General features: G+C 45.6%; 1 protein-coding gene across 3 annotated transcripts in view; it reads right to left on the bottom strand.

Moving 5' to 3' along the window:
* Window positions 1-1,720: 1,720 nt before the first annotated feature.
* Window positions 1,721-9,836, bottom strand: part of Tulp3 (TUB like protein 3) — a 57,561-nt gene continuing 49,445 nt past the window's right edge. For all 3 annotated transcript variants that reach the window (XM_063237667.1, XM_063237668.1, XM_063237669.1), the window contains 3 exons: window positions 5,530-5,628; window positions 4,970-5,141; window positions 1,721-3,878 (listed from right to left, as the gene is read on the bottom strand). In XM_063237667.1, coding sequence (XP_063093737.1) covers window positions 3,745-3,878; window positions 4,970-5,141; window positions 5,530-5,628 — 405 coding nt within the window. In that variant the 3' untranslated portion in view covers window positions 1,721-3,744. The remainder of the gene's footprint in view (window positions 3,879-4,969; window positions 5,142-5,529; window positions 5,629-9,836) is intronic.

The following is a 9,836-nucleotide window of genomic DNA, read 5'->3' as shown; positions in this document are numbered from 1 at the left end:
GTGACAAAGTGACACCAGCATGCATGAAGTTCTGGGTTTGGTCCCCTGTGCAACAAAAGAAAAGAAAAAAAATTTAAACTATTTAATATGATTTCTATTAAGTATATACATCTACATATAGTCTGATTCAGCGTGACATAAAACTGATCAAAGGCAAAATCAGGCAACAAATGGGGTCTCACCTTGTTGCCCAGGCTGACCTCAAACTCTTGGGCTCAAGCAATTGTCCCACTCAGCCTCTGGCACATAATTTAGTACTTTAAAATTAAAATTTCCAGGTACAAACTCTACCACTGGGCTACTTTCCAGTCTGTAGAATTAAATTTGGACCAGAGCCAGGAGTGGTGTTGCCCTCCTGTAATCCCAACACTCAGGAGGCTGAGGCAGGAAAATCAGTGAGACCAGCCTTGGCTATAAAGTGAGCCCAAGGCCAACCTGAACTGCATAGACAGATGCTGTCTCAAAAAACAAAAAAACTCCAGAAATACTTAGGGGTGGGGAGTGACTTAGTGGTAGTGGGAAAGCAGGAAGGGTTGGGATCACCCAGGCCCATGTTAGTTATATGATCTCCAGGCCCCCTGAGGAATTAGGGTGCCGCAAACGCACAGGGTCCTGAGGGAGCCACAGGGAGTCTTCCTAGGGCCTCAACGCCTGGGCATCCGCATCTCGACGCACTTGCAGTGCTATCGTCTGTCGCTAGGTGGCGCCCGAGCCCAGATGCCGCCCTCCTGGAGCCCAAAGGGCAAGTTCTTCCTTCCTAGTCTCAGCAGGAAAATCCTCTGGTTGATGCAACCACACTTTAAAAGACCAGCGCTTCCAGCAGGTAATGCTGCTGCACACCAGCGACCCAGCACTCTGGGAGTCTGAGGCGGGAGGATCGAAAGCACGGGCCCAGACTGGGTAATTTAGGGACATCCTGTTTCAAAATAAAATTTACAAAAAAGGTCTCAAGATGTAGCTCAGAAAAAAAAAAAAAAAAAAAAAAAAGCTCAGGGCAGCAGGAGCCTGCCACCCGCTGAGCAGGTACCCACAGGCCCCAAGGCCATGATGCCAGGCACTGTGACTGAACTGGCAGATGTACACCAGATGAAACAGAGAATTTTTAATTAATCAGGCAGAGTGAATGTGCAGCTCAGTGGTTGAGCACTTGCCTGACTTCACATGTGTGAGCTGCCTGGGTTCATTTCCCCTAAAGACCTCTGAGCACCACAAACTATCGGGAATGTACAAAGAACCTGTGTGGTTAGCACGCGCCTTAGCCACAAGAAAAAAAACCCCCAAGGCTGAACTGGATTTCTGCTTTTCCTGTGTCCTGATGGCTGCTGTCCCTGGGAGCCTCCTGAAGATTTGTGCGCTTCCTTTTTACCTGGTCAGTACAGGTGACACTTCAGAGGCAAGAGGAAGGCCTGTTTCCCTGGTTGCTGGGGAATTAGTCAGCAAAGTCAACAGATCCAGGAGAGGAACCCTTGCAGACGCCCCACCCCTCTGCACTCAAGGCTCCCTCGTTCTGCGGCTGGCCCCTTCCCAGCTCTGTGGCAGTGATGTTCCTCCATCAGCTCCTGAATGTAGACTGTTCCTCTGTCGACTCCTGCTCCATCCAGGACAAAAGTACTGTGTGGATATCCGGCTTCAAAGAGCTGGTTAGTTCTCTGTTGCCAAGCTGAAAACTATTATTTCAGAATATGGTAATAGAAACTGTGAGGAATGAGACTCATGGTGATGTATTCTAATATAAATATTTTATTTCTGTAGCATACAAAAGGTATAAACATGATTTCTGTAAAATCAATCACCTGCACTCAAGCAGAATACTTGGAGTGGGGCTGTGGCTTTCCGAGCCAGAGGACTGAGCAGATTGAGTTGTCCCTAGAGGTCCCCAGTCCCTGTGATATCCTGAAGCTGGAGAGGAGGCAGCCTGTTTCAACAGGGGTGGCTTGCTAGCTCACTGGGATAATGGGTGGCAGAGGTGGAACCGGCTTCAGGGCACTTTTAGAAATGAGGCACTTGATGGGATTTTGCCTGAGATGGAAAGCAGTCTTGTCAGAATGAGCTGGCCTAACCTGGCACAGCCTTCTCATCCTGGATCTCTAGCTTTCACATGGCTACTGGATGTGGGACAAGGAACAATGGAAGCAGAGACAAGGAAAGTCCAAAGAAAGGAATTATCACGGGGCACTGACTCCTTGCCCCAGGCTAGCAGAGAGCTCAGAGCACAAGGCCTTGGGAGTTGAGCAGTGCTAAGTGCAGAAGTACTTGTTGATTCTTGGGTTCAGATACACTTTGGGCCAGTGAAGTGGCAGGAGAGTCTCAGTTTGCTGGGAGATGTGTGTAACTCGAAACTCTTAGCAAGAGTCTTAGATCTGTAAAGGGCAGCCCTGGGAGCATCGTTCATGCTAATGGCCCAAGCTCAGGGGCCTGAGAACACGGACACTGTGGAAGGTCCAAGATCTGCCCAGTGAGGTCTGCAGAGTTCAGGTCTGCTAGCTGGTCACCCAACCTCTCCTGCCACTTCTCTTGATAGGACACTAACCAAGTGCCAGTACGTGGCATTGCCTTGCCTGCCACATAGTCTGCAGATGAGTGTGGGAAGCACATCTGGGCTGAGAAAGAAGACAGCTACCAAAAGATTCCCTGTCCTCCCTAGATAGTGCCCTAAGCTGAGATGAAGACCATTAGAGCATATTCTTCCAAAGCTGATCACAAACCTGGCCAGTTACCTCGACTGAGGTGACATCCACTAACCTGGTGGGGGAGGAGGAGAGGGCCCTGTGGGAAGCACAATCCCTGTGTGCCTGCGACTGTGCCCGAGCTCTTTTCAGGCAATAAACTTCAGCCATTGCCTTCTGTGAGGAAGCTCGTGGGACAGTACAGGGAGGTCACCTGGTTGGATGCGCAGTGACTCCCTGTCCTGATGGGAGACTGCACTATAGAGTCACTGTCACCAACAACAGAGAGATGTAGATGTTGGTGAAGAAAATCTGCGGGGCCGTGGCCCCACCTGTGCCACTTTCTACTCACAGCTGGTGACCATACGCCACTCTGGAAGAGCCAGGGTCTGAGGACAGACCCGAAGCAGGCACAGGTCACACGTGGCCCTGCACCTCCTCTGTGTTAGTAAAGTTTATCGGCACACAGCCTCAGGTCTTCGTGCAGGGTTATCTGCGGCTACTTTTGTACTACAGCGGCAGATCTGAGTAGTTGTGAGACTAGCAAGACTCTTATAGAAAGACTGTGCATGCTTTTCAGCCCTGAAGGCTAAAGACAATTTAGGGAACTGTCCATCTTTGGAAAAGATCCAGAAGCCAGGGACCTGGGCACACATCTATAAGCCCTGCACTCAGGAGACTGAGGCAGGAAGATCACAAATTCAAGGCTGGTCTCGGCTAGTGAGACCATAGTTTCAAAAAACAAAACAAAAAAACCCCCAAGATTGTGAAAGCCTGATCTGATTCTTCAGGCTGTGAATTTCTGAGTATAGAAAATTTATTCATGAGAAACAGATGGCAGGGCAGTGACTCAGGAGTCACGGTGCTCTGACAAGTGGTTCTCTGGCTGAAACAGCTCACCCAGCAGGCTGTGCCCCAAGCTACTCTCTCCAACCTGGAGCAGGCGCATGTGTGGACAGACACACCTGTGCACACATCTGCACACCCACATACACGCGGGCATGTGCTCAGGGGCCACGGAAGGGGCAGACTTCTGCTCCGAGAGCTGTGTGAGGAGCAGGCTTGGCCGCCACGCCTCTCATTCGCACGCCAGCTTGCTGTCGAAGCTGGAGAGCCCGATGGCGAAGGCCTGGAGCGCACACAGCGGGTAGTTGTAGTCCAGTGTGAACACGTCGTCTGCCACACGCCCAAACTGCATGACGATGTAGTCAGCTAGAAGCAGAAAGCAAGCGGGATGTTACAAGGTGACGCGGGCAGGCCAGGTGTGGTGGTTCACGCCTGTAAGCGGGGCACACAGGAGGCCAAAGCAGGAGGATTGCAAGGCTGAGCCGAACCTGGGCAATTTAATGAAACCCTGTCTCAAAATAAAAGTAAAAACAGGGCTCAGATGTAGCTCAGTGTAGAGACCTTGGTACTGAAAAAAATATCCCATGGACTATATCAGGGGAAACCTAAGGTAGACAGGGGAAAAAAACCTCAAAACCCCAGACTGGTCAGTTCATCACCAGCCGTCTTTAACTGAAAAGTGGGGGAAGGACAGTGCTGTAGCACGGTGGTAGCATTCGTGCTTAGTGTGTATGAGTTTCCATCCCCAGCACAAAGAATAAGTAAAATGGAAACTTTAGCTGGGTATGGGGCACATGACTGTAATCCCAGAACTCTGCGAGGCCGAGGCAGGGGAATCACAACTAAGTGACTTAGCAAAACCCTCTCTTTTTTCTTTTTTGTTTGTTTGAAGACAGGGTCTCACTACGTAATTCAAGATGGTTTTGAATTCAAGACAATCCCCTTGCCTCGGCCTCCCTAACACTGGGATTACAGGAGTGTGCCACCACGTCCAGCTCAAGACTCTGTCTAAAAATTAAGAAGGGCTGAGGATGTAGCTCACTGTGAAGGCCCTGTTCAATGCCCAGTGCTGCTAAAAAAAAAAAAAGGAAACTTGTAAGGACGGGAAGAGGCGACAAGAGTGTCTGCTCATCACAAGCAGAGGTGGCGCTTGAGTTGCTCTCACCTATGAGGACGAGACTGCGCCTGAGTAGCACAGTGGGCAGAGAGGGCCGAACACGCTCCTGAGCCGGAATCATAAGCAGCTTTCCTGGATTCCCCTGCCTACATGCCCACATTCAAAGCCCACCCAAGCCATCTCTCACGCCTCTCTCCTCTTCAACATGGCGTGGATTTCTCTAAAGATGGCCTTCTGTCTTTCCAAAGAAATCCTTTTTCCCTGAGCACACCTTCCTGCAGGCTCTCCTCTCTGCACCCTGTTGGGATACCCTTCCTGTTCCAGCCCCGTCCTGGCTTACGGTCGTTAGCGTGCACTATCTGGAAGTTCTTCACGGACGCCTGCGTGACCCGGCCGTGGAAGTTCAGCACATAGGACTGTGTGTCATCGTTCCACACTGGGGCCTTATTGTGCAGCTCGATCAGGTTCTCCATGGCTCTGCTCTGCCACTTGGAGAGCAGGCTCTCGTTGTCCTGTCAAAAGGAACAGTGCACTCTGTACTGATAACTGTAAAAACAGGGTTTTTCTCATTGTTTCCAGGTAAACAGTAGAGTAGGGAAATATTTCTGTTTCAGAGAGGATAAAACACAAGCAAAGAATTAAAACGAAACATGACCCAGTCTTTCCCTTCTCATACACTGTCCGACATTTCTCTTTGCCACCATTTGCAATGGTTTTAGATCCCTGATTTCAGCAAGATCCCTGGAGCTGCCCTATGCTGAGGTTGCGAGCAGCAGCTCTACAGAGGGCCGAGCCAGTACCCCTGTGGGGTCTGCAGGGACAACTCTGCTTGTATGATTTCTCCTACTCCGTGCTGCTGTCTCCCATGGGTCTCTACTGATGAAATAGGCCCTTACTTACATTTCGTGGCTGAAAGGAGATCCGCTCATGATTCATATTCATCCCAGGAATAATCACAGACATTCTCCTAGGCCCTTTAAATCCAAGCACATTTGTTTCCTGGGAGACAGGAAAACAAGGCAGAATTTGGAAACACAGGATAGAGAGAACAATCGATGCTGATACAAGACTTTCTGGGCATGTCAAATGCTGGCAATGTCAATAGCACCCAGAGTGACTTCATTATGTTGCTGTGGTTAAAAAATAACAAAAACGAGAGAATCAAAAATAGAAAGCCAGGCACCGTGGCATCTAAAGTCCTAACTGCTTGGGAGACAGCCAGGAGGACCTATGAATCTGGGTATTTGAAACCAGCCTGAACACACAGCAAGACCCTGTCTCAAAAGAAAGAACCTACAAAAATATTTTTGTACTTTAAAAAAATGTAGTACTGGGGAGTGAACTCAGGCTTCCTGCTGAGTTACATCTCCCTACGCCCAGCGCAGGCTGGAACATGCAGTGCCCCGCCTCACTCTCCTGGAGTGCTTGGATTATAGATGCACAGCAGTATGGTCAGCTGTAGTTTGGAACTTCTTTTTTAAAAAATATTGAACACCTACATTTAAAACAAGCTTGACTGTGTTGACACTTTATTTTTGATCTTTTTTGTTTATTTTTCTAGAAGTTTGAGGTTCAGCATTAAGTTGTTTGTATGCCCTTGCTCTCTTTTCCTGACATGGTTATTTACTGTTACAAATTATCCTCTTACAACTGCTTTCATTGTGTCTCACAAGTTCGGGTATGTTGTTTGGTCACTATCATTCCACTGTAAAAACTGTCTAATTTCTTCTCTTCTCCCTCCTCTTCCTCTTCTTCTTTTTGTACTGGGGAACAAACTCATGACCTTGCACTTGCCAGGCAGGCAATTATGCTACTGAGCTAAATCCCTGGGCTCTCTAATTTTATCTGTGACACACTGGTTGTTCCGTAGGGTGCTATTTCCATGTGCTTATAAAGTTCTGGTGGTTTTCTTTGGCATGGACTTCCAATTTCATTGCACTGTGGTGTGATAGTATGAATGGATAATTTCAATTCCTTCTCATTTACTTAAGCATGTTCTATGAGCCAGTGTATGGTCTATTTTGGAGAATGTCCCATGTGCAGCTGAGAAGAATGTGTATTATGATGTTGTGGGGTGGACCGCTCTATAGACAACTAATAAATCCTTTTGTTCAAAAGTTTGATTTAGTTCTAATGTTTCATTATTGATTTTTTATTTAGTTGATCTGTCTCTTTGTGACAATGAGGTATTGAGGCCTCCCAATACAATTGTGTTAGTGCTTATATGATTTTTCATGTCCATTAGTAATTGTTTTATATAACTGGGTGCACTGGTATTTGTTGCACATACATTTATAATTGTATGTCTTCCTCTTAGATTGTTCCCTTTATGAGGATGTAGTAGCCTTCTTTATCTGTCTTAATTAGCCTGGGCTTGAAAATCACTCTGTCTGCAAACAGAATAGCTACCTCTGCTTTTATCTGGGTTGTTGCATAGCATATTGTTTTCTATCTTTTGACTTTCAGTCTATGAATTACTTTTTGAATTAAATGTGTTTCTTATATGCAGCATATTATTGGATCTTGCTTCTTGAGCCATTCTGCCAGTCTATGCCTTTTGACTGGTGAATTAAGACCATTAACATTATTGGCATATAACTTGTATGTATTAACTTATCCTTATGTTATTTTCTTGTTGTTGAGTCCTCCCCTCTGCCCCACCAATTGTTTGCCTTGACTGGTGGATTCTTTCTGTTGCAGTTTATAGAGCTGTAGTCCTTATTATCTCTTTCTAGAATGTCATTCAGAATATTTTAGAGTGCTGGTTTGGTGGTTACAAATTTCCTCAGATGTTCTTTGTCATGGAAGTATCTTATTTCTCCATCAATTCTGAAAGATAGTTTTGTTGGGTACATCAATCTAAGTTGAAAGCTGTTTTCCTTTTAAGACTTGGTGTACTTCAAGTTCTCCTTAATTTGAGAGTTTGTGCTGAGAAGTCAGCTGTAATTCTGCTGGGATTTCCTTTATAGGTGATTTATTTCTTTTCTATAATAGCTTTTAGGATTCTGTTCTTGTGTTGGATTTCTGGGATCTTGACTATGATATTTCTGGCTATAGTTCTCTTTTGATCATTTCTAATTTGAGTTCTATTTGCCTCATTTATCTATATGTCAAATTCTTTTTCTCTACCAGGAAAATTTTTGTTTGTTTGGTAACAGGGATCAAACTCATGATCTCACGCTTGCCAAGGAGGCACTTATGCTGTTAAGTTAAACCCCTCCATCCTACCAGGAAAGTTTTCTGTCATGATGTCTGTGAATATTTTTAAAATGTCATTTGTGATATCTTCTGCTTGTTCACTGACTCCAATTAATCTTAAATTATTCTTCTTTGTCTCATCTTGCAGCTACTGTATTGATTTTTCATGGTTTTATTTTAAAAATCTTTATTTTCCTGGTCTCTAACTGCAAGCCTGTCTTCAATATCTGAGATCCTGTCCTCACACTGGCCTAATCTGCTTTGAATACTTTCAATGGAGCTTTTATTCTCTTGGGTATCTGCTTGAATCTGCTTTATGGATTCCGTTTCTTATGCTGAGCTTCTGTAATTTTCTTATGCTTGTCTGGGTTTTTTTTGTCTTCTCTGTCTCTGCTCTAACATTGCTAAGGATAGTATGTATTTTGGTAATCTTGGTGGTTATCTGAGTGATTATTTCTGATCTCATTTTTTCCACAGCCTCATTCAATTGTTTGGTTGTTACCATTTCAGAGACACCTGGAGGAGGCTTTCAGATTGTCCCATCTCATTGCCCCCTGGCTTTGCCTTTGGCAAACTGCATGTCTGGAGTTGCACTTTGCTTAAGTGTTTTCTCATTTTCTTTTCTTTCTTTTTTTAGTTTAATTCCTGGGATGATGCTGTAAATTGCCTATGGTGTGTTGCTTTATTGGTGGTATTTAGGACCTTTAGGTGATGATTACTTCTCTGAGTTTTCTTCCAGGTATAGCTGGTTTTCGGGTTTTGAGTCCATTGGAAGATTTCACCTCTTTAGTTTGTTGGAGATGAGTTGTTGCTTGTTTGGCCTAGTCCCTGTATCTCTGGTACTGTGTCATCATATATTCTTTGACCCTTAATTAATCTCAGTCATAGAATAACAGGACCAAAAGCTGTTTAGAACAATTATGTCAATTTTAGCTATAGTGGAAAAATAGCATCAAGCACACCCTAAAAAACAACAGACTGAGCTAAACCTTAATTTGCAACTTTTAACCATATGAACTAGATTTGTAACAGCAGCAGCCAGGGCAGTCTTCCATGTCCACTGCTCTCCTCCACTGCCACGTCTCCCTGCAGAAGCCTCTGGAGTCACCAGCCATCACTGTCACCCTGACTGTGTCCCCAGGTTCAAAGAGCTCCTCTCGCACAGTGAGTTCCATCTCCTCAGGGGGAAGATACTGCCAGCTACCACTGTCTCCTTCCTTGAAGTTTTTCTTTTTATGCTCTTTGTGGTTTTTAATTCGCACTTCAGATTCTTCCTGGGTCCAGGGAACCCACTTCCTTCCTTCTTGTCTTCCTCACAATGCTGTATTCCAGCGTCTGCACGGTGGAGAGGCTGTTTTTCTGCTGCTTACCACTCTGCCATCTTTGTTTTTTATCTTTTTGAGACAGCATCTCACTATGCAGTTCAGGCTGGCCTTGAACTCTCACTCCACGTGCTGGAATTACAGATGTGTGCCACCATACCCAGTCTTTTAGTCTTTAGTAGAATTTTTTTGGTTTTGGTTTTTTGAGACTGAGTCTCACTATGTAGTTTAGGCTGGTCTTGAACTCACTACATAATCATGGTGATCCTCCTGCTTCAGCCTGCTGAGTCCTGGGGATTACAGCAGGTGTGCGCTACCATGCTTGGCTTTCTTCCATATGCAATGTGTGTGTGAGTGTGTGTGAGTGTGTGTAAGCATGTATGTAGTGGTACAGGATTGAACCCAGAGCCCCTGCACTGAACTACATTCTCTAATCCTTTATTTTAATTTTTATTTTTGAGACAGGGTCTAGTCAAATCTCTAAATTGCCCAGGATGGGCTTGAACTTGGGATCCTCCTGCTCAGACTCCCAGAATGCCAGGATCACAGCCATGGACTACCTCAGTGTGCAGTCATTAAGGATCAGGTACCTTCCATAATGCTTGTGCAATGATGAAACTGCAGTGGGATATTGTACACCAGCCCTGCTCAACAGGGCGGTCACTAACAATATGAAGCAGGAGACAG

This window comes from Cavia porcellus, unplaced genomic scaffold (assembly GCF_034190915.1).
Source record: "Cavia porcellus strain 051 isolate PalLab524CR breed Dunkin Hartley unplaced genomic scaffold, mCavPor4.1 scaffold_27, whole genome shotgun sequence".
NCBI lineage: Eukaryota > Metazoa > Chordata > Mammalia > Rodentia > Caviidae > Cavia > Cavia porcellus.
This window is presented reverse-complemented; position numbering and strand designations above follow the sequence as displayed.